Raw genomic sequence first — 24,202 nt, forward strand, 5'->3', positions numbered from 1 at the left:
GTTATGTGTATGAGATCTCGATATCTTTATGGCCATTTAATTTTATATTGTCATGACCTATGAGACTACATTCCCATTTCTTGAACGAATAGTGACATCTAGGCGGTTTTTTACCTATGTAATTAATTACACTTTGCGTACAAACACAATCGCCTATCCCCGTACGTCCAACTGGGTTTATAGTCTCTATCCAGTATGAGCCGTTGGGAGACCTCATTTGCCAACGGTGACCCCCACTACCTGATCTCTAACATATTTTCCTCTTTGCTTCCTCGGTCAACTTACCCAGCAAATGAGGCTTCCCCGCGTTTGCAGCTCGTAAGGATCCATATGCGAATCATAGCTCCCCGCGCTTAGCGATGACATCTACGATATTCGCCTGAGGGAATCGAAATTCGGCAGATGGGCCGAAAGCAAATGCGTAAAGCTATTTTGTTGATCAATACATGTTGATCAAATATACTCAAGTGATGTAGGTATGTAACTAGAAAGGTAAGGTTCGAGTATCTAAAGCCGGCGCTGGTATTCAGAGGCGACATTATAGGCCTAGGGTGCCCGCGCCACATACACAATCCTATCATTTCATCTTTACCTCGCCAGGACCAAGGCACCGGCCCAGGGAGCATCCGGGGAGACCCGCCCGGCAAGTAGAGTCGTTATGGGCCATAGTACACTCCGATCTAGGGGCCTCATCTAAAGCCTAATAGGTCGAGCGACGAATACCACCAACACATCAAGATCAAGATGTAATTTCCGAGTGTCATTGGTAAAGCACCAGGCACGTGCTTCGACTCTACGCCCAACGACTGATGCGAGAACTGGCTGCCGCCAAGATTCTGCGAGCTCGCGCTGGCGGATCCGGCGCCCGCGGTCGAATCGGCCCAATCGATGGCGAGTGCTGACCTCCTTCTATGTTCCAGCTGACCCGGCATGACATGGTCCCCAGACGCCCGCCCGAGTTTTGGGTTCAGTTGCCTTGCTATTCGTCGGTAAGTCACGTTGTCGGATGAAAGCATGCTCACCGAGCTGATGGGGATTGAGGAGTCTTAATGCTATAACTACTAAATTTTCGTACGCTGTTCTACCTATATGCCAAATGCTATCTTACCTATCAGGCAATTGAATGACAATGCAGGCATGAAACTAAGCTATTGACATGATAACCCAACCCATCCAGGTTGGTTAATGTCTGTCTCATACCCGCCGAGGAACGCGATCTCGGGATATTATAGGGGTAAACTTTCATCTAAGTTACAATATGAACGAATGGTATAAATAGCGATGTTGTAAATCCTGTATTTTATTGCGATGTAGTGTCTCTAACTTAACTTACGAGGAGTACGCTATCTTGAGATCACATATTCTCTAACCTTCGATAGGTAAATGGGAGGCCGCCAATCCTCTTACTTAACACATTTCTGGTACCTTTAAACGAATATAGGGTACGATCAGACTGCTCTTAAACTTATTTAAGGGAGGTTGCTTTTACAGGGCTCCCCAGATGTAGATTTACGAGCCAATATCCGTGAAAGAATCATGTAATCCTCGCTCGCTAGGGAGGCCCTCTTAGTGAGCGGTGCTTTTTATTTGACTGAGTACCTAGGTAGTATAGAATAGTCTTCTTCGGCTAAAGCTTTTAGGGGGCATCTAGCCGCCAGAACCAAGTATAGCACGTGCATAGTTAGTGATGATAGCTTGTCGTAGAGGTCTCTTACATAAATTATTAAGAGTAGTAACTATAATACATTATCTTTTAGTTTTTTATAGGGGACTTGATGACGCTCGTGGGTATAGTTACACTAATCATATTTGCGAGAAGGAGGCTTATAAGGAGATATGTCAATTCTACACCAATACGTATAGTATTCCTTCATCCCTCTAATGTTAGTCCCCCAGAGGCCTTTATAATTGTCGCATATTATGATATTGTTGGAACATGTGGGTTTCTCTATCATTTATAGGTTCTTCCGAAGAGCTTCATGGTCTGTGGAATGATTTTCGAGGAAGGTATTGTAGCTGTAAACATATATCCTAGGAAGCCGATATGATGATATTAAAAGATAGACATTCATATATTGCACTTTTGACTCTCCTCCTATTCAAACGTAGCTCTCACTTCAGAAAAGCTCTTAACATACCCGATACATATACAGTGGTTTGGTTTAACCTTGAATCACATGGTCGGACCACCAAGTCAAACACTTGGATATTATTATGGCTCAGAGACACTATGAGACATCTTGTCTTCTACGAACGCCACGGTAAGCTAATGCGTGTGCCTAAGCCTATCGTGTTCCTAGTCTTCCATGTGGCGTGCTCGTGGGCAGCTTTTAGTTCAGCTGGAAGTCTATATGTATTATCCTCACTGACATCGATTGCTTGTATCAAAAGGCTCCATTCAACATTCTGAAATGGTATTACCTACTGTCCGGCTAGTTTCGTAGAAACTGACTCATAATAATAGGAAAAGAGGAAAAGAAGTAGATAGACAAACGTGAAAATTTAGTGTACCTATTGACGATGAAGCTAAGGCGCCGAATCCCGCGCTAATAAGAATTTAGCAACTACACTGCTGCATAATACTGTTGTGTTCGCCAAAATCCAATGGGAGCTCCCGCTGGCCAGGCCTGGAAACATCTGCTAACCAGCTAACCTAGTGGAGACCGGCGATAACCACGGGGTCTAGCCTAGGGCTAGCCTTGTTTTAGTGTTAGTTAGCTGAAAGATAACCTGGGCTGGGACATACCAACCAATAGAAGGCCCGAATTCAAAGATTTTACGAAAGCAAGCACGCCTACGGTATGCCTGTGGTATGCCTGTGATACCCCACGAGCACCCCACCATACACGGAGGTCGCTTTCCAGATCTTGTCTAATCTACAAGACCAAAACTAAAACCAACTTAGACAAGACTGACCCGTCCCGATATAATTTTTTTTTCTTCTTCTTCGCTTGGGTAACGACTTCGCCTCAAGCTATCCACCCGTCGCGTCTTGCAAATAGACAGGCTATAAGTTAGACTTATACGTCCTATGAACTCGGTTCATCTCATGACGCTCTGTTTATCTATTATCTTAAATCCCACCCGCGCGCATAGACTTATGTGCTCTCTTCCACCGAGGTAACATCATTTGCAGGCGACTTGAAGTCTTTGCGCTTGCAGTAGGGGGACGACAGAAAGACTTAGACGAATATAATTCATTTGGCGCATTTGCATTTAATCAAGATACCCGTCTCGCTTGTTGATTTTGTATGAGATTCTCAGATATCTCATCTACTACCGTACAGATATTCCGAAACACCTTTAAACGAGGTCATCAACACCAAGGATATAGCCGGATTCAGCAATTCGAAATGGGCGATTATAATAAAACAGGCCAATTCCAGGCTCCTACCACTACCGTCGAAATAACAGGCGGTAGCACTGCCAATGAGAGCCGTTACGGTGCCACCGATGTTGATCGTGCTACAAATGAAGCCGTCAGCCACGGGTTGCAGCAGATCGAAGCTAGGAAGTTCCATTGGTATTCATACTTTACCACTACCGACTTCTGGATCGTCCTCTTGCTAGGCCAGACGCTCTCACTGTGCATCACAGCTACCAACACCTTTTCGACCTTCCTAGCTAACGGCGGCGTTTCCATTCCAGCTTTCCAAACCGTCTTCACCTACATCCTGCTATCGCTCATCTATCTAACATATACGCTCTATACCTACGGCCCCAAGAAATATGGCAAGATACTGCTGCGGGATGGCTGGAAGTACTTCATTCTTAGCTTTCTCGATGTTCAGGGTAACTACTTCACCGTGCTGGCCTACCGCTATACGAACATCCTGTCCGCGCAGTTGATCAACTTTTGGGCCATCGTGTGTGTTGTCATCATCTCATTCATCCTATTGCGCGTGCGGTACAAGATCTTCCAGATCCTCGGCATACTGATCTGCTGCGGTGGTATGGGAATCCTACTCGCTAGCGACCACATCCAGGGCACTAATGGGGGTGATGGAGAAAATATGCTGAAGGGTGATTTGTTTGCTCTGGTTGGCGCTACATGCTACGGTCTTACCAACGTTTTTGAGGAGTGGTATGTCAGTAAGCGACCCATGTACGAGGTGCTGTCTTTCATGGGTCTCTTCGGCATGCTTATCAACGGCGTGCAAGCGGCTATTTTCGACCGCGAGAGTTTCCAGCAGGCGACGTGGAGCAACTCCGCGGCTGGGTACCTGGTGGGCTACACGCTGGTACTCGCATTCTTCTACTCGGTGGTGCCGTTCCTTCTGCGTATCGCGTCAGCGGCTTTCTATAACATCTCGTTGCTAACAGCCAACTTCTGGGGCACTATCATCGGCATTCACGTCTTCGGTTACGCGATCCACTTCATGTACCCGATCGCCTTCGTCTGCATCATTGTCGGCCTCATCGTGTACTTCCTCGCGGGAAGCATTCTCGGCGAGTCCAAGAAGCCTTGGCTCGGTGACAACCAGGAGGACGGTGTGGCAGGCTTTGGAACCGCGAAGCTCAAGGCACTGAATGAGGCGAGGAAACAGGGTATGGCCCCGGCGACTAATGATACGGTTTAGAGTTGTATATGTATCTATGTATCTTGGGTCTTGGATAATGTTCATAAGGGGGGGAGTTAGGAATTGAAGGCTATAAGATACCAATGCCTTTAGCTAACCTATTCCCTCGTATTTTTTCTGTGTTTGAGATCGATAGTATGTAATGAAAATATTGATCTATAATATCTTTCGAGAGGCCGAGCGTTCGGTGACTTTGTGGGCAACCCTAAGGTAAACAAAGCCCAAGATTCCAAGACCTCAAGCGTGTCTTGCTGTGAGCGGTTACTGCCGAAACAATTTTGCGCTTGTGCCTTCTTTAGAGAGACGGAATGGCTAACACCCAGCCTCTCCTGGATTTATATATACAATCCCCCTCAATGTTCGACTATGGTGTACTGCGTATCATGCTGGATATATAATTCCTGGCTTTGGCTTCCTGGACGGCCTGCCAGGACTCATCGATATGTTCTCTGTGTGCGTGCTGTCTGAAGTGATAAACTTGACCGGTGCTTAGGTGTGGATATGGTGACGGTTTGTTTGAAGGTTGAGATGGGGAATAATAAGGGCTTTATGCGTAAGGAGGATGAAGATACATGTAACTAAACTAGGAGCGCATAAGCGTGTTGGTTTAAGGTGTTACAATTAGTGTGATCCCGTCTCAATATATGTTGTCCAGTCGTAGCCAATGAACTCGATGACTTCTTGGATTGGAGATACACTGGCTCTAACATTCATCTTCGCGCTTTGACTATCTTGATGAAGCGAATGGCATGCCTAACGGCCAGATAGTCCCCTTCTTAGGTCATAGGACTATATGCCATGATTTATTATCTATTTATACAGGGTAATTTACACATTGACTACGTTAGGTAGGGAGCAATTTGGCTTCGTCGCATTGCTACGTCTACTATAACTTGTGAGTTGAGAACCTGCCTCTCACAAATCCATGATCCAAGCGCTCGCTCTAGCCTCCTTTCGCTGTAATTGAATCATATTCAAACCTACTTCTTAGCCGCTCGCCGGTTCGCAAGGGTATAGAAGATACTCCCATCGTAGATGCCCCTAATGTCGTCTTTCCTCATCTTGCCGTCCGCTGGCCACAGCATCAAGTACGTCGCGAGCCCTATCATCTTAAGCATCAGTCACAGATTCGTATAACGCCGACACGATACGACAGTAATAACAGGCAAGTAAGTAGGTAGATTCACTCACACTCAAAGAAAGCCCCAAACCACCCCACAGGATCCATAATGCATCTCTGCCCCTTTAGCAAGTCCACGACATCCCAAATAGTCAGATGATCGCGGCCTTTACCGTACTTGGCAAAAACATCTTCGAATCGCTGCGGTATAAACCGGCCCTCGGTGTCGAACGTTCCCGTATCGCTGCCGTGTTTGTCCTTGTGTATGTTGGCGATGAACACTCGGAAGAATGGGTCTGGCAGCCACCCTGATACCGTCGGATATGAGAAGTTGGCGTGGATTATGAAGACTGAAAGTAAGGAGAGGAATATCCCGAAGCCGACCCGGCGGAAGCCCTGGAATGTATCCTGTGGCCAGATTACGCCGTCGTGGTCCTAGAAAAGGGGTTAGTATGTTAGGATAGGGCAAAGGAAGGGGGTAAAAGAGTCTACTTACGAAGTCGAAGAACTCGCAGTGCTGCTGGAGTACTGTTTTGTCTTGGTGCCGTCTTGCCCATCCATCTTCTGTCGTTCCGTACGGCTTTTCGTACGTAGCTGCTATGTTGGCACGGGCGGTACCTACGCGTGTAGGTTAGCGCGTGGTTATTCTGTACAATCGAAGGCGAAGATACGCACCAGTATGCGGTAACCTCTGATCATCTTCCGGTTGAAGAAATGGTTTTCTCTCAACCGTCACTTTCACACTCGGTATCGTCGAAACGACCGGCGGCTCACGACTGTCGTTTAAGCCGTTAATTTCGTCTATGCTTTTGACCTCGACAGACATTGCTAATTACTATCACAGGTTTCCGTTGTGTGTTGTACTGTATATTTTAGCTTGGAGCCTACTATTTTATATTGAAGCTGCGGTCAGTGTAGAAACCCATTCCAATCGATCTTTTTGTATTTCCGAGCATTGGTCTGCCTGGGAATCCAGAATCCCATTCATACGTGCATGTGACGTCACTGAAGGCCAGGCCCGGAGCAATTCCACCATCACGATCGTCATTCGGATAATACGACTGTGTTCATTGGAGGGAGATAGGTGTAGCAGCATGTGAAACCCTGCGTGAAACATATACATATATTATCGCGAATTTCGTAAGAGCTAATGGGTATCCTTATGTACCTATGTATGCTTGTATCATATAATTCTATTGCTTTGGTATTCATCAAGGGCCTAATGACGCTTGGTTTGGTTGGCGATCAAAATTGCCTCGTAGTCTCTCTCTCGGGTATGAAATTGAGTCTCAAGGGCTTAATAAACTACGAAGGTCGATATATATCGTTGACGCTATAATATCGATTTCCCCCTGCAGTATATAGAGAACACGGAATCCGATAAACCATGGCAACGAGATTTGCTAATTTAGACATGGGTTGTAAAAGAAGAGGCTTAGAAGGACTGGGGGGGTTGCCGATACGATGGCTGTCGATCAGATGAGACAATCACCTTCGGCCTGTTAAAGTGATCTACCATTTCAAAGTCTTAGTAACCGAACCCATAGAAATCCTCCGTCCTTCGAGAAGGCTTCCCTGCGGTCTCGGCCTTATTCATATTTATAATCCGTTGCTTTGTGGCATATGCGCATTTTATACGAATCTTATGGCAGTTTAATGTAAAAGTCCGCCGATGAACTGGAAAATGCCTCTCACATACCGCAAGCGCAAAGTCCGATAGTGATGGATGAATCTTGAAGGGGGGGATAGGGGAATTACATAGTAAACCTCAACCGCAAGATCAAGATACCCCTAACCTCAATTCACCAAGAGCCTAAAAGGTAAAATATGTAATATATATGCCGTCCGCATTAACAATATACAATAATCATAGATAGCTTAACTAGGCCAACAAAAAAAAAGTCCTATCTTTCTTTCCCGTCCAAACCGCGCATCCCAACGCGACCTTCTCTTTTCTCTTCCAAACAGATGCTATACATACATATGCGATACAGTAGGCGAAATACAAACCGCTAATGCTTAAATGCTGATGCCGATGCAGACAATACATGAGAATTCCATTTTGCTTTCCCCCTTCCGAACGCCCAGCTCGAATCCCGAATCTCGAATCTCGAATCTCGAATCCCATATATCGACAAAGAGAGCAAAGTATAGTAACGTAAAGGTAATGTTACGGGTATGTGCGAATATATAAGGGGTATCTCGGCTGAAGATGACGTGATAGTGTAATGCAATGTAATGCGATGCGAGAATCCAAAGACAAAGGGGAGAAATAACAGGAAACGGAAGCTTAAAAACGAATGTTATCAGTCCCCGCCTGTCTGTTAGTAGCCGTACGTGAATCGAAGTCGGCTAGCCAGCCAGCCGCACCATGATATACCATGAGAATAACCAGGCTAGGTTAGATAAACCCACCGCCTCCGAAATCATCTCCCACGATCGCCGGGCTTCTGAGGCCGCGCCCGTGTCCATGGCCCATACCGGGAGACACCGTATTTGACCTCGGGGGTAGCGGCCTACCAAATGACGGCGAGGCCTGCGGGTCGCGGAATCCAGGTGATAAGGGGGCAGTCTCGGAGCGCTTCGGCGGCATTACGATTCCATTATGGCCACCACTGCTACCACCATAATGATTAAGGTGATTAAAATCGTGGCGCATCGGTGCATGTCCTAGAGTCGGCGTCATTGGCCGACTGAAATTAAACGACCGCATCCCAAACGGCGACTCTGATCGCGGACCAATCATTACGTTACCTCCTCTAGCCATGTCCCCTAGTACGCGAGGTGGTGTTTCGAGCGGGGATCCAACGCGCGAAGAGTAATCATCGAACGAGGAGGCGGTCGGCGAGGGCATCGGCCACATTGTGGAATCTGGAGTTGGAACGTTGCGGTTACCTAGGCGCGGCGGAATCAGTGGCTCGTCTAACTCGGCCTCTTCTTCGTCCCCGTCAGCGAGGAATAGTTCCATTTCTTGTAGACGCGACCGCGAGCCCGCGTTCTTGAGCGGCGGTGGTGCTAGTGGTGCTTCGATGGGCGTGATGCATGGGCTTCCTGCCAGCGGTCCCGTGCGTGGCATAAGAGGGCTGTCGGGGGATGTCGGCCGGTCATAGAGGGAACCGATGCTGTCCTGGGACATTCTCCTGGCCCGGGACTGCGATCGGGATTGTGATCGGGACTGTGGTTGAGACGACGGTTGAGACGGCGGTTGAGACGACGGCTGAATCACGTACTCGTCTGCGGCGGGTCTGCGCACATTTCTAGTGTTTGGCCTACGCGCCCCGACAGCAGCAGGTGGCGGACCATTCCTATCCCTCGGCATCCTGCGCGGACTCTGGATCGGCGACTGAGGTTTCTGATTCATGGCGAACGGCGGTGGATAAGTGCCGGCACGATCGGGGGTTCTCGGGCGAGAGTTGAGGTTCAAGGGCGGAGGTCGCATGAGCTTGCGCATCTCGGGACCGTTCGATGTTCTTGGACGTTGTATTGGTTCCTCCATGCGCGGTCGCGTGAGCTCCTCTACTCGCATCTCAAGGCTTCGTCTTTGGGATAGGATAGGAGGGGTTGAAACAGGAGTTACTGTGTCGCGTCTTGCCCCGACTGACCGGATTTGGATACCGGGATCGCCCAATATATTCGCTAGGCCGCCCTGAACTCGATCTTCGCTACCACGTGGAGTCGCTATAGGCGAAGGGATCGATGCTGGTCCAAAGTGCCCATGATTCGGTATATCCCTGACATTTTGCACCTCTTTAAGAGTAGTCGGCCCGTTCCTATGACTACCTCTGCTTGATGAACGGAACATGTCGTCCCTAGGAAATGGCGGCCGTCCCAAGACCGGCGTTCCGCCCCTAATCGACTGCGGAGGAGATGGTGGCTTACTAGGCGATTGACTCCTCTGTGGCGACTCGGCAGAGTGTGGACCAGGGCTTGGCCTTCTTATCCGCAGAGGTACTGGAGGCAATGATGGATCCTCTTCCCTAGGTAAGGGGGCCGTATCATTAGGGATTTCCAGTTTAAGTTGATGTTTGCTCAACGATGGCAAGGGCGCTGATGCCAAGGAGGGTGGTGGACCTGTGGTAGAATGCATTTCGAGGGGATTTATCCAGACTGTCTGTTGCTGCTGAACAGGAGTCGCCGGCCGTGAAGGATTTCGCATAGGAACTGGAGGCACTATGTCCTGAGTCGGGGTATTTTGCCAACCACTACCACTTCCCAAGTTGGGATTCGACGAATGTTGCTTTAGAGCCGGAAAACTTGGCTGAGGAAGTTCGGATATGCTCGTAGCAGCTACATTGGCCACGTCGGCGCCGTAGGGAGATGGTTTCGCTTGCATGGCCGTGATTTTGACTGAATGAGACGTGTTGGGACGGGATACCGAATAGACGTTGACACTACAAGGTGCAGGTTTCCCGTCCTCCCTCATGGGAAATTCCTCATCTAGGGGCTCTCTAACAAGTTTCCTACGGACCTGCGTTGGCGAAGCCTCTTCATCTTCTCGGCCTCTGTATATTGTTAGTCAGATGTACTACGCGGGACTTATTCCGACTCACTTCTTCTTCTCGCCGCCGAGCTTAAACCCAAAGAATGAGACCATCGTTTCCTTCCACACAATTATACATGCGCTGCTTTCCACCTCTATGATTACCGTGCTCTCACTCTTACACGCGCGCGCACACACTCTCTCTCTCCCTAACAACCAAGACGGTAATGACTGTATAGAATAGCAGGAAGCAAGAAAAAAAAGTTCAACTATGTGCAGAATTCAGAAAGGATATGCTCGGGCCGCAGATTCGGAACCAGGAGCGCGCGACAGGGACGTGTTGATACAGCGGGGTTGAAACGAGGATGCTAGCAGTACATGTCGATCCCAATAGCGACCAAGAGTCCAGCGTTACAATGCAATCGATGTTGTATGTTAGGATGCCATGCGCGATCCTCCGAAATCTCGATAAATCTGGAAACGGCTGGCTTCTATTTGCAGAAAATAGTAAGGGTAAGGTAAGAATAAGCTCGTAGGCTTGTAATATGGTCCTAGGAGGGATTCGCGATAATGTTATTTTTTTTCTCCTGCAATTCCTGAATTGTTACGCGGCGGGTGGTGTGAGGTGGTATTCTTCGAAGTCGCCAAGCCAGAAGTCTACTCGCTGATGACACACAACGGTTCTCTTGTTCCTGACAGAGTAGTTGGGTAAAGAAGGGATAAAAACATGCGATGTAAGCTTGTGCAGTGAGAATTAGAAATGGCGCAAGGCAGCATTGATATGATCATAATGGGGCGAATTACATATTATGCATGAGTAACCGCAGGGTGAATAACAACCCACTATGTACGTTCTATGGATGAACTACTGATGTGTGTGGTTCGAATTATGAGAATTGATGTCTTGAATCCACGTATCGCGAGGAAAAGGGACCAAGGGGAGACAAGGGGAGGCGGCTCCATAAAAATTCAGGGGAACAGCTTGACAGGGAATAAACAACCCTTGGTTGTCTTGGCAGGGGTTCGCTTGCGCTAGAATTGTACTGTAGTGTTCTTTTAGACTCCGCACATGCTTTTCTGCGAACAGTGAAGCATTAGAGATTTTCATCAGTATGAACAAAGTGAGTTAAGTCTTCAAGATTCCATGTAGATGAAGTTATGTATTATTATATAAAATGAGAATAAATTACCTAGGTAGGTAGTCATTCTATTATAGCATATTATATCCTACCTAACATATGAGTTCTTAGGACTTATCGGTAAGGCCGCCTTTAACTAATTTACAGCATTCGTATGGCATCTTTATTTGTATTAGGTTATTAGCTAAAAAGGCGTTATTGTAATTTACCCACACCATACAAATGAAGAATAAAGATAGAAACCTTCAACTCGAAATGCTGGGTCGAATACTTATCTCTTTCTACCTTGTCTTCCTTACTTAACTAGAGATGTTGTTGGTAAGAGGTAGGTTTGGATTTTTTAATCAACAACGATTAAGAAATATCAAACAGGGATGGGGGACATATATACATACAGTAGCAGCTCGGAACGATTCCGGATCCTCACGTTTAATGGCCCTGCTGAAACCGTCTAACTAATACTGGCGACTCGAAATTTCAAACCATGATGATTCTAAAGGGTGTAGTTTGAATAGCACGTACGGTTAAACTCTTCATTTAGCCCCCAACGCTCAAAGCTCATAATTATGTGCTTGTAAAATATATGTGACAACCTCGTACATATTCCTATTTTTTGATTCGTTAGTTCGTCTCGTCCTAATCGGACGACATGAATGAAACAAACCACACCTATCACCACGGATACAATCCCCACCATCTTCGCAGGGCAGCCCGAGCCAATAGTCCGTCTCCGAGCTCATCCCCTTGCATCGCAGCCGCAGAACTGCATAGGCGAGGCAATCAGCACACCCAACTTCTCGTACAAATTACCGTATGAGGTAGTTAAGCGACAACATTGCCGATGCTAGTCCTTGCCTAGTAAAAACGTGCCAATATATGTATAGTGTATTATGAATTATACTACGTATAAATCCTCATAAAGAGGTCAAGTTCGCTGGCGCGTGTCCTAATAAGCAGTCCGACCGCCATGCTCGGCCAACCTAGGTATTTCCAAATATCATCGTACGCCTCTTCTTTAAATAAAAAGGTTTAGCTTAGCGTGAGAAGCACCGGCCGTTGTATGCATGTCTCGGCGGTAATAGCGTGTGCGATGAGACAATATGTGGTTTACCTAGTGTTATTATAATATACCGGTATCTTGGAAGAAACGCGCCACTTTGTCTCTTACTCATATGCGATTAGAAAGTCTTTGTAAACACTACCTATCCAGCTATAGACCTTATATATTGATTTTGATTCATAAATGTATCAGGAACTGTTCCCATTAATAGGCAGTATCCGAGTTTATGCCGGGCTTCGTCAAGGAATTATACTAGATGATGTAGGAGTTCTCACAGACTAGTGCTATTGTTATGCTAGGCCTGAATAACGTCCAAAAACTTCGTACGCGGTCCTCATATCGACAATACACAACTACGTAACCTAAGTATATATGATGAATAGTCTCATAAGTCGTAGATTAGGTAGGTTAATTCTCTAAAATATCATTAGTTATAATTCTTCTCAACGCATCTTACTATAGCTCCTAAGGTTATCAAATTGAAAATATTTATCTCACTATTCCGTACTACAGGCTACCACTGAATATAACCACTCGTCGGGAGAAGATGCGCTGAGGTACTCTCTGTAACCTACCCTTAGTTTAAAGAATTCTAGCATTAAGAAATGATGAGCAGATTATTTTCCCGTTTGTTATTAACAGTCTCGTACGATAAGGCTTTCCTAGAAGTAGTATCCCCTAGGAGATCCTTTCTTAAGTATTATTTATTGACTGTATACTCTCCCGCTCCGACATACAGCAGGAAAACAACATAACCCAACGCCTACTTAGGTAGATAGGTATGTAACCTAATCGCTCTATAAAGATACGTAGCAAACTAATAAGCTTACCTGGTTGTATTAATATCGCCTTTAATTCGTATCATTCATATGTCAATACTTATATATATCTCTACTAAAGAGCAGCAAACCCACCTCATCGCCATCTCCATCCTAGAACGCCAGTGGGTATATGTTGTCTCTCACATATATACACGGCCGCTCGCCTGTCCGTCTTTATAGACGATGATCTATACATAACCCACATCCCACAACCCACAACCCACAAACAAAACCACAAGCCCGTAGCAAAATCTTGCCACTGCCTTATATGCGCAGGTACCTAATATACCACACTAAATAACCAAAGGCGAGCTTATAGCGCGGGCTTATCGCCTCCGCCCTTATCCTCCGCCCTGACACTGTCGTCTACCGTAACAGGCTTTTCCTTCGTAGGCTGCAGTGGCTCATAGCTCAACTTCGCGCTATCCTGCTCTCGTGCCTCCACGTCCTTTCCCTCATCTTTCTGGCCTTCCTCTGGATCCAATCTCTCAACGCTCTTCGACGGAACCGTCTCGCCGTCGTCCACGAGCTGTGCTGCATCACTAGGCGCAGTGCTCTCCTTACTGCCTTCCTTAGCATGATCCGGTCCGTGCGTTCCAACAGTCGTTGCGCCTTCTCCCTGCTTCGCGACGTTAGCCTCGGATTTGTCGTCGCCGCCCTCGGAGATGCCCAACTTATTCTCCACATCCCCGGCCAGCCGATCAAGCTCGTCTTGGATCTCCTCCTCCTTCTCCGTCTTGGATACTTGTCGGTTTGCCTCCTTTTCCCCGACTACAGCTCTCCATGTCGCTTCCAGTTCGTCACCCCATCCCAGCTCATCCGCAAGCTTCCTAATCCCGGCGTCGCAGTCCCCTGTGACCAAGACGTCGTCTGCACGCGAGCCCAGATCGCCTACACGATCGCGGTTGATAAGTACGCGCGGCACACCTTCACGTGCCCGTTGCGGTAGACCGGCGAACGGATGTACTAGTAAGCTGGTGCCCATCACGAGCATTAGATCAGCGGCGTTGGGCACCGAGATATTATCATAAAATGTTTCTGGGAGCTGCTCGCCGAAGAAGACGATGTCAGGCTTCACGAGACCCTCACAGTCCTTTCGGATACAGCGCGGAGCCTCGCCACGCTTAACATGCTCGCGCATTAGATCATCAGGGAACTCGGTACGACAGTCGATACAGCGCTGCGTAGCAAAACTGCCGTGGGCCTCAACGATTTTCTCGGAAGGCACACCGGCAACACGCTCTAAGCAATCTATGTTCTGGGTGAAAAGCATGCGAAGGAGACCCTTTTTAGCAAGTAGGGCGATGAATGCGTGTGAGACTGTCGGGCTAAAGTTCCCCGGGTAAAGCTCCTTCGCCAACAGGTAAAAGGGCTCCGGGTTAGTACGGAAGAAGTCGATCTCGAAGACAGCCTCCGGATGTGGGAGGTTGAAGCGAGAAAGATTGTGATATAGTCCCGTTCTAGGGGAGCGAAAGTCGGGTACTGCATCGTGATAAGTAAAGTGTGATATGTGATAAGGCTGCGATGAGAAGAAGAAGAAAATATAAAAAATGAACGAACTCACTTCCAGCTGCGGTAGAGATACCGGCGCCGGTCATGACAACAATATTTTTTGCGCCGCCATCTTTGATAAGCTGTGCGACAGCACGGAGACTGCGCTCTGATAATGTCTCTGGCGGCGTATCCGGGTCGATGAGATGCGAAGACTCCTGGCCCATCTTTCTTGACCGCGGTCCGCGGGTACGGTTTTTGGCCTTTTTGGTGGCGGGGTCTCTCTCTGCGACCTATGTTGAATAGTGGACAAAACAATTTCAATTTGAATGAGTTTGTTAATGAGGTATATAAGGCCGAGAGCTATGTAAAAGATCAACCCTTAATGGTTTAGAATAGTGAAATATAGGTAAGTTGAAGATTGAACGAATTGGAAGTTATATCATTTTTTTATTAATCAGAACCTTACGGCGTAGACTAGGTACATTAGGTACATTAGATCCATACATTAGGTACATTAGGTACATGCATGTACCTGTGCTATCGTATGGTGGGGTCCATGTTATCTAATCGTATGACGCCGTGAGATGTGGTGCCTTCAATGAATTTAAACAACTTGAGTTATTAGGTGTGGTTCATAAATTGTTACCAAGTTACCAATATATAAGTAGGTACCTAGTATACAAAATAACATATTATCATAGCTAATACACTCCAGAACCTTGATATGAGCTATATAACTCCTAGGTAAGAGTCAACCAACACCCGGAGCCCGAACTTAGAGTATCTCCATCTAAAGGGCCTACTATCCTTCCTTGTCATGACACAGTATAGTCGGTCATATCTCGCATTGTTTAGGCAATGACTGAAACACACAAAGCCAATACATTTTCTACCTTTACGCCGAACCATTGCTCAAGCTAATTTTTTCTTGCTTTCCTTTTTCCCGGACATCGCACATTATATAATACAAGTGTATAAGTGAAGTGTACAAGTGGTTAGACACCCAATGACTATATTTTTATCATCGTGCCCATTCTACCACCTCTAGCGCCATCATGACAAGCATTAATGTTGAAGGGAGAATCCTAGAAACAGTTAATAGTCTAAACCTACAGTAAACTTAGCATGATATACTACTTACCAGATAACGTAGCTCTGGAACAGGATCTTTGACATGACTCCTTCGTATACCTCGTTGAGCTGGCAGATCTGTGCCAGCTGCAAAGCACTCGGCGCACCTGTGAGCAGAAAGCAGACGATAATGAATATCGGGTCGTCCAGTATGCTAATGGGGACGTATTTGGCGAAGAGCGCTAGAATAGGTGCCATGATCATGGTAGGGAGTAACATGCGGCTAATGAGCGAAGCTATAAGGAGGCTCCTTCCAATCCGTTGTTCTTCGGGGTCGACAATCTCCTGGGCTTGCGTATTTCGGGCTAGGTTGGCACCTAGCACTACTAGAATAAGAGGTACGGCGACACTACCGCTCTGAGATACTGCCCTGGTTACGCTGTTATTGACGAATGTCCCTTCTTGAAAGAATAGTCGCTGCAGATCAGGCACCGAAGCCACGATGATGGCAATAAGCATAGCCCATAGTGGCGGGTTCATGAATTCCCACAAGAAGTTGTAAACTCGGAGCCACCATCCCCATACTCTAGCCAGACCGTTCTGCATCGGATCGGGTAACCCTTTGTATGCGCATGTAGAAAGCTGAACGATGCATTGCTTAGTGGATGTAGCGGCCTTCTTGACTCCGAGACGCGCGCGTATGTAACATCCCTTAATTCCAGTTGGAAAATCCAGGCCGCTCGCGTCTCGCATACGAGGAAACAACGTCATGTCGCCGGGTCCGGTTGTTATAGAGCGACCGTTGGGGGAATTAGTATTACTACCATGCTTCCTTGCTGATCGTTTTCTTGACGCGGTAGTTTCATCATCAGAATCGGCGGGCGATGCTACCGAGGTCCCAGCTACTGGAGTTCGACCGGCCGGTTCGTATATATCCGAGTCGTCCGAGTCATCCGAGTCGTTGCGGTCATCATTCTCGGTAACGTTTCCGTCAAGACCTGGAATCAAAACTTCGTCTTGAGGCACATCGTCCCTATATCTGCCCTCTTCTACCGTCCCATCCTGGTACTCTTTGTACTTGCTCTTGGGTGCCAGCAAAACGTGATATCCCCAGCTCCATCTGACTAATTGTCCAAGCTGCTGAAATATCAAGAGATATAAAATACCGCGTGCGGCTACTTCATCATCGTTGTCCCCTGGTATCCTGTCCCAATGGAGCCCCTTTAGAGTTTGCGAAAGCGCAATGACGAGGGAAATCGGTAGCGAGTTTGAATTCCCAAATACACCCATAGCCGTGACAAAATTCGCCGGGCGCTTTGAAAACCGGAATGTTTTCGAGACAAGTACGGATACTAAGTAAGATATACCGGTTTGGATGATAAAGATGATAGGTATAACTGCGAGGTCGATAAGTTTGTCGGCGTTGAGTTGCGACGCTAGCTTGGTGAAAACTGTCTATCTGTTAATATTATACTTATAAAACAATGGGCCCGACCATATGCGCATACTTAGACATGGCGTAAATAACATGACGTTGAGATTCGCTAGGAACTTTTGCTTGTCGGCATCGAAATGTCCTAATCTTGCGATAATATATCCCGGCAAGCTGACGCAGACGACCTCTAGCACAGCCTCGAAGACCAGTAGGACCAGGTGGTCAATGGAAGGATGGGAGTCGTGAGTGTTTTCCATTGCCATCATCGGTATGTTGGGAGCCAAGTTTACTAAAGCATTGTTGACCCGGAAGGAAGTTGGCCTTGCGCTTGATAGATCTATCATCTTGCTTGACTTGAGGGATCTAGATCGACTGAGGACGAAGTTGTGCTACTGTTGCCCTTAGTCTTACTATTGACAAAGACTAGCAGTTAAACTCGTAATCCTACAACCAAATAAAAACGGCGGGAGTCAACTTTCGATGGCCGAATTAGTTGAACGGGAATCGAAGAAAATAGATGCTTTCTCTCGGAATATGTTGATCAGCCCCTTGATCTTCGGCACGAGAGTGTAGGTAAATTATATGATGACTTCGTCTAAGGTCTAGTGCTGGTTATTCAGACCAGCTGCAGAGCCGCCAAGATGTGACGCGATAGAGTTCGTCAGAAATACGAGGTGGGAAAGAGAGAAGGTTGAGTAAGGTTGAAAGAAAAATCGCTAAGATATTGAGGAAATAAAGGAAAAGGAAATAATAGGTAAACAGCAACTTGACCGAAGCTGCCTTTTCTTTATTGGCAGCAATGGCTAGAAGAATTAACCGAGTGAATTAAAAATTAGAAACAAGAAATACCTAAAAGGAAGCGATCGAAGGAGCTTAAGGTCCGCCGGAGACTTTTTAAAATACCTACTTGTTGATCTTAGCCTGCGCCCTGAGATCTCGAACGAGATAAGTCCCAATAAAGTTACCAGTGAAACATTGAAGCGCAAGGTATGTACCTTAATGGTGACTTAACACTAACCTAGCGTGTGTACCTACATGTACACTACCTCTTTAAGTTTGGGTGAAGCTGCCCTGGTGCATGGTCTTGGTTGCAGTGGTTGCAGCTGTGCGGCAAGACCTGCAGGTCCACTGTGTGAAACAATTTTGGAGGAATCTTTTACGCTAATTGATTGGCCTTTACAGAACACCAAAACAGCCCCTCAGGGTCTCGTCGTCGCACGTGTGGGGGTTAAATTGTTAGAGGAGTAAAGATTCAAACAGTCTTACCACTTACCACATAGACGTAGATTGGAGACCTCATCTATAGATTTTAGAGCAACTATAACCGTACCTAGGTAATGGCTATGACGCCCTTTATTTTCGGTTATTTACTACCATGCAAATGAATATCTTAATACGTTCCCTAAGATGTCGTCTTTGTTAGGTATTTCACCAGTGACAGATCCCGTGTTATAACGATGAGGCTGTGAGGTTAGCGCGCAACTAACGCGAATACCCAGTCGGCCAGCTACATACATAAAATCCACTGCTTCCCTACCTACCTATCATTTTGTGTGGCTGTGTGGTAATTTAGGAGGTAGCTCTATGTAGAGTCGACCTATAGTGTTGCCTTGTGATATCGCCCCAGTACGGAATACGCCAGTGGGCAATAATGACGATTCTAGCCAAGATTTATTACTCGGACAGTCACAATCGAAAATTGATGGCCGGGTCTTGGCGTTTTGAAAGAGGTTTAAAATGCCAAGACCTGGCCATCAACTTTCGATTGAGACTGTCGGTACACTGCACTGAGAGGGCTCTGCTTGACCAGTGGCTTAGGTATTCAGGCAGTGTTTAGCTTGAAGAAATGCAACCTTCCGTCCGCCAATGGCTCCCAGCAATTTAACTTAGTTATTATCTTCTAGGAGGTACTGGAAGTGACGAATTTATACAAAGTTGCCTAATTCGTTTTGCCTCCCAGGGCATGATCTTGTACATATGTAGTATTTTAACCGCCTTGGGATGTGCTTACTTGAGCTATTCTATATATTCAAACTGAAATGCTTGATGTGTAGTATTACCCGCAACATGATTCAAATGGCACGATATGGCTACCAAACTACGATGACGTCTCTTTTAGACTGTAGGCATCAGAGAGATTAATTAATTGGACAGTATCCGAATGTAGTCATGGGAAACAAGCCCAGTAAAGCCAACGCATCAATCGGACAATGAGCGACGAAAATGTTGCTGCATAGTAAGTCTTGGACGGAGATCCTGAAAGGCCGGTCTGATGGCCACATCTCCGATACTCTAAGCCTACCTTATAAACAATGCAACCTGTTAAGAGTAATGTATCAGCATATCTGCCTACCTAGGTAGTGTACAGGTAATAAGTAAGGCAGTGTTGTATTTTGGGGTTTAATTGGGTGATTGGGTGATTGGGTTGAAGTGATGACGATCGTAGCAATGACGTTATTCGATCTTATCAATTTCTTAGGTACATATTCCAGTCACTGCCTTACGCAAGTGATGGTATGCAGGGGTACGTAATACATACATACAGAGTGTACGTCCTGACGTCCTGTACGTGTGGCTTGAGCGGATTATATAATGCTCCAATATGACTTCGAATTTCATTGGCCAAAGACTTCTTTCTAATGGCTCTCTATATTCCATACTTTTAGGTAATTTTGTAATAAGCCGCAGTCGTTGCTCAATCAATAATGCGCGCTTCACTGGCGAGAACGGCTTTACGTCGCGTTGGAATTCTATGCAGCCAGAGATCTACCTACGTACGTTGCATTACCACTTTGACAGCACGGTTTGCGGGGTGGCTAGCTATTATAAAGGGAAAGATCACCGGTTCTATCGGCGTTGGTATTGGTTTACGAGTTGATGGTGATGTATTGCGGCATACTCAGATTATTCCCTGGTAGCCTGGTTGCATCTTTAAAGTGGCTCGTGATAATTATAATGCTCCCCCACCCAAATCATGTTTTGATATTTTCCAACCGCAGTCCAACCCGTAGTTTATCTTATTCGAGCTTGGTGTTTTTTCAGACCGCCTCGTATATATGACGTCAAGGATTTATTCTTTCCTTGCTGTTGCTAACATCGTTTAAGCATCATGCCATTCTCTCGTAGCGTGCTGGTACATTATTGTTTAGATTAATAACGGCAGTCATGTTATTAGTAAATATTTAGGATGGGTGTTAAAGGGGAAAAGGAAGCAAATAGATCGAGTTGACGAGAATTCGATCTTTGACGATATGCGGCTAAAAGAGGCCATCATTCTTTATCATGGTTTCGTACTTATTATTTAATCCTATCGGAGTTGTTTGATTGGATGAATTCGTTAAAGGAGCTGTAAGCTACGACCACGTGAAAGACTCATAGCAGGTTAATCAGCATCTCTGAAACTAGAAACGCGGGGCAAAATTTACAACCTTCACAGGCCAACCATTAAACATCTACAGGCCGTTACTACTGTCTCCATCATTAAATCATCCCTCTCCAACTATTCGACTTTTTTTTTTTATATTCTAGAAAATAAAAAATAAAAAAATAAAAAACAACCCCCCGAACAAAAAGTTAAAGCATCTAATAAGGTCGATTACCAAATCCTCAAACCCCATCGTGTCCAAGGTCTTGGTTTTAAGGGTCCAAGGAAGAGAAGACACGTCTAAAAGGTTCCACAACCCACAATCCCACAAACCTCTTTGTCAACAAGCCTCGGCCGCTTCATATTTCGTACGTTCGTTCTTAGCAAGAAAAAAAAAACTAGTTATCTTACATACACATACATACCTCTCGCTACTAGGTATCTCTTACATATTAGTTATCACCACTCCATACTATCTGCACCCTCTCCCTCCCTCTTTTCTTTCCCTACCAAGACTCTTAGGGTACCCATACGGAGAGATTAGCCGCTGTTACATACAACCAGTTTAACAGCTCATGAAAATCACAATTGGGCAGCTTGAGCTAGTGTCTCGGATTTGACCAGGTTCGTGCAGCCCTACGACTGTGCTTTACTTCGAATTGTCAGACGAATAACTTAGGTGGTTATCCGGTATGGAACCCAATCATCACCCTCCCACCTTTATTACCTTGCCTTACCATGTCTACCCGAACAGTCCGGCGTGGGCTCCGATTCCGTGGACAAGACTACAGACCGCTAATGAAGAATAACTGTATTGTAGAACGACTCAAGACCCTTGTGCCGACGAATCGGTGTTGCGCCTTTGCCACTTTCATGTAGAAATTTTTTTACGATCTTGTAGAAGCCCAACCCGACCTGCGTTTTCGGTCGCCGAGCTGCCCCATCGTCATCTTTTTTTTTTTTTTTTTTTTCCTAAACGCCGGTTTGCGCTATTCCCCGCCAACCAGCAAACTAATCCCACCAAACCAAGTTCTACCCCGGTACCAACAATAGATAACATTTATCAAGAGCTATTACTTGGTGATGATAGTAGAGGCGCGCCCCTAGATACCTTCTTTCCTTTACCCTAAAATCTCCCTTCATTATGGCCGGCGTACACGACGATCCGGATTCGGTGCCCGCAACGCCTGATGAGCTGATCGATAGAGACGGCCTGGGCAGCCCCGGCTCACCTAGCTCTGTCAACTCTTCAGAAGCAAGTACACCTCTTGAGACGCCCAACGAAATGAATTCCGAGGCACCTAAGAGGATGCCCTCGTTGCGCTCCGTTTCCGATCCCCAAAACCCGGGCCATCCAATGTCTGCTTCCTCTACTCACCTAGGTGTTTTGTCTAATGCAAGGCGACCCGGTGCTTCTCCTCATATGTCGAGTGGACGCCTACCGGAAGACCTCAACGCAAAGATGAGAGCTTTCCACCTGTCCCGTCAAGGTAGCTCTCCTCTGAATTCACAACAGGCCACCCCACCCAGCGGGCCTTCCCCAGGCGGTCCGGTGATAGCCGGCCTACCCGGGCGCCTTCAAATGTCTGGAGGTATTAAAAGACCCGGCGCGCCCTCGTTTCCAAAATCAGCTCCTTCGATACCTTCGATGCCCCCAGCAGGTGGTGGTTTGGCAGGCAAGAGACGGTTTGGTTTTAAGCTTGGGGATATGGGCGGAGCTCCGTCCGCTTCCCCCGTATCCGGCGGCGTCAATGCTGGCCCCCAAGCGATACCCATTCAAAACGGGAATGCCCACATGTCACAAATGAAGCAATTCGAGGAGTACATTGACGCTGAAAAAGGGTACCTGACATTTAAGGGTAAAGCGATTATTACTAACAAGGGAGTCAACTTCTCGGATGGGTCCGTGTTTAGAATATCGCTCGACGAAGTAGAGAAGCTCGATGAGCTAGGGAAAGGTAATTACGGCACAGTTTACAAGGTGAAGCATACGAAACCGAGGGTTCCACGCTTCGGACCTGGCCTTTCTGGATTCAAATCGGCTTCTTTGCCAGGTGTTCCTACGGGCACGCAAGATAAGTTAGACACCGAGACTAAAATCGGGTCTGCTACCGGTATGGTTATGGCTATGAAAGAGATACGCCTAGAGTTGGACGAGGCGAAGTTGACAACCATATTGAAGGAATTGGTAATCCTACACGAATGCGCGTCCCCATACATTATCGAATTTTACGGGGCCTTCTTTCAAGAAAGCGCAGTGTATATGTGCCTCGAATACATGGATGGAGGCTCTATCGACAAACTCTACTCGGGAGGAATCCCGGAAAATGTGCTTCGTAAAATTACGTACTGCACTGTAATGGGTCTCAAAGAGCTGAAGGATAAGCACAACATCATCCACCGTGATGTCAAGCCGACGAATATCCTCATAAACACCCGAGGGCAAGTAAAAATCTGCGACTTTGGTGTGAGCGGTAATCTGGTGGCGAGCATTGCCAAAACCAACATCGGATGTCAAAGTTATATGGCACCCGAACGAATCTCTGGCGGAGCATTTATGCACGCTGGCGCGGGGGATGGCACATATAGCGTACAAAGCGATATATGGAGTTTAGGCCTGACAATCATTGAATGTGGAATGGGGAAATACCCATATCCTCCAGAAGTATCCTCAACAATCTTCAGCCAGTTAAGCGTAAGTAAATAAACGGGCTCGAGTCTGCAAATTCTAGATAGCGCCTAACATTATTCCGTAGGCAATCGTCGAAGGAGATCCTCCTGATTTGCCGGATCGATATTCCGAAGCTGCGCGAATATTCGTTCACGGCTGTCTCAACAAGATACCTAAGCTTAGGCCGACATATCAGGCACTACTAGCTTCCGAGTGGATTGAAGACTTGACGAAGCCGGAGACTATCGCAGAAGAAGATGAGGAGGTAGATGAGAATGACGTTAGCGCCGAAGCGGTTGCCGGCGCGGCTGAGAAATTAGACCTCAGCCATTCAAGCACCGATGACGCGGAAGTCGCCGCATGGGTTAATGAAGTATTGGAAAAGAAGAAAAATGGACAGTATGGCGAGGCAGAAGGGCAGCCAGCGCTTCACCATGCTCCTTTTGACGCCATGAGCCCGTTAGCCAGTCCACAGATTGGGAAATAAAAATGGTATGGTACTTTGCGAAGGCAGTTCCCATTAGATCACAAGAAGCGAAGGGTAGGATTTTCTCGCGATATGGTGGAGCAGGCCCTCCGCGATCTTCCCTCACGATTACTTCGAGAACATAGCATTATTCGGCGTACAAACTTGGTTCAACACACATAGCACAGCCAGGGGCGGTAGCACTGTCTCAACATTTTATCATCTTACGTCTTGTTCTCCTTCCGCAAAAGGGTCTTTTACGGTTTTTCGATCATTGAAACGGCATTCTGGACGAAGCAAAGGGCACCCTGTATACGTATTCGGGATAAGGAAGGGATAGGCTGTTATTTAAATCCGGGAAACTTGGAATGGATGACGCGACGCATACGTGAGGGATCAGTGTGATATTATAAAAGCGGCCGAGGAAAATCGAGAGATTCAGAGAGGGCTGGCTCTTCGTTCTATGCAACACATTGTACACTTTTTGTCACTATTTCTTTT

At 46.7% G+C, this 24,202-nt stretch overlaps 7 protein-coding genes across 7 annotated transcripts; 2 read left to right on the forward strand and 5 right to left on the reverse strand.

Annotated features, from left to right (window-relative positions):
* Positions 1–689: 689 nt before the first annotated feature.
* On the reverse strand, positions 690–1,016 carry F5Y00DRAFT_262595 (uncharacterized protein; the record flags this gene model as incomplete). The annotated part of the gene is made up of 1 exon (XM_048011406.1): positions 690–1,016. The coding sequence occupies one exon, from the start codon at positions 1,014–1,016 to the stop codon at positions 690–692; it is 327 nt and encodes a 108-aa protein (XP_047864428.1).
* A 1,884-nt stretch (positions 1,017–2,900) lies between these two features.
* Positions 2,901–4,742, forward strand: F5Y00DRAFT_238492 (DUF914-domain-containing protein). The gene has a single exon (XM_048007974.1). It carries the CDS (start codon positions 3,252–3,254, stop codon positions 4,578–4,580), a length of 1,329 nt encoding a protein of 442 aa, XP_047864429.1. The 5' UTR covers positions 2,901–3,251; the 3' UTR covers positions 4,581–4,742.
* Positions 4,743–5,503: 761 nt separating this feature from the next.
* Positions 5,504–6,526, reverse strand: F5Y00DRAFT_270220 (Caleosin-domain-containing protein; the record flags this gene model as incomplete). The annotated part of the gene is made up of 4 exons (XM_048012587.1): positions 5,504–5,682; positions 5,772–6,135; positions 6,197–6,318; positions 6,376–6,526. The coding sequence occupies 4 exons, from the start codon at positions 6,524–6,526 to the stop codon at positions 5,561–5,563; spliced, it is 759 nt and encodes a 252-aa protein (XP_047864430.1). The 3' UTR covers positions 5,504–5,560.
* Positions 6,527–8,101: 1,575 nt separating this feature from the next.
* On the reverse strand, positions 8,102–10,294 carry F5Y00DRAFT_262598 (uncharacterized protein; the record flags this gene model as incomplete). Its single annotated transcript, XM_048011407.1, has 2 exons — positions 8,102–10,202; positions 10,251–10,294. 2 exons carry the CDS (start codon positions 10,292–10,294, stop codon positions 8,102–8,104), a joined length of 2,145 nt encoding a protein of 714 aa, XP_047864431.1.
* Positions 10,295–13,071: 2,777 nt separating this feature from the next.
* On the reverse strand, positions 13,072–15,155 carry F5Y00DRAFT_238494 (NAD-dependent deacetylase sirtuin-2). Its single transcript, XM_048007975.1, has 2 exons — positions 14,765–15,155; positions 13,072–14,682 (listed from the first exon to the last, which is right to left on the reverse strand). The coding sequence occupies exons 1-2, from the start codon at positions 14,916–14,918 to the stop codon at positions 13,514–13,516; spliced, it is 1,323 nt and encodes a 440-aa protein (XP_047864432.1). The 5' UTR covers positions 14,919–15,155; the 3' UTR covers positions 13,072–13,513.
* Positions 15,156–15,715: 560 nt separating this feature from the next.
* F5Y00DRAFT_253428 (auxin efflux carrier) lies at positions 15,716–17,457 on the reverse strand (the record flags this gene model as incomplete). Its single annotated transcript, XM_048010049.1, has 3 exons — positions 15,716–15,779; positions 15,836–17,216; positions 17,274–17,457. 3 exons carry the CDS (start codon positions 17,455–17,457, stop codon positions 15,716–15,718), a joined length of 1,629 nt encoding a protein of 542 aa, XP_047864433.1.
* A 3,768-nt stretch (positions 17,458–21,225) lies between these two features.
* F5Y00DRAFT_86934 (kinase-like protein) lies at positions 21,226–24,030 on the forward strand. The gene is made up of 2 exons (XM_048014278.1): positions 21,226–23,259; positions 23,321–24,030. The coding sequence occupies exons 1-2, from the start codon at positions 21,709–21,711 to the stop codon at positions 23,720–23,722; spliced, it is 1,953 nt and encodes a 650-aa protein (XP_047864434.1). The 5' UTR covers positions 21,226–21,708; the 3' UTR covers positions 23,723–24,030.
* The last annotated feature ends 172 nt before the right edge of the window (positions 24,031–24,202 follow it).

The sequence above is a fragment of the Daldinia vernicosa genome, assembly GCF_022497035.1.
Source record: "Daldinia vernicosa strain CBS 139.73 unplaced genomic scaffold F5Y00scaffold_26, whole genome shotgun sequence".
NCBI lineage: Eukaryota > Fungi > Ascomycota > Sordariomycetes > Xylariales > Hypoxylaceae > Daldinia > Daldinia vernicosa.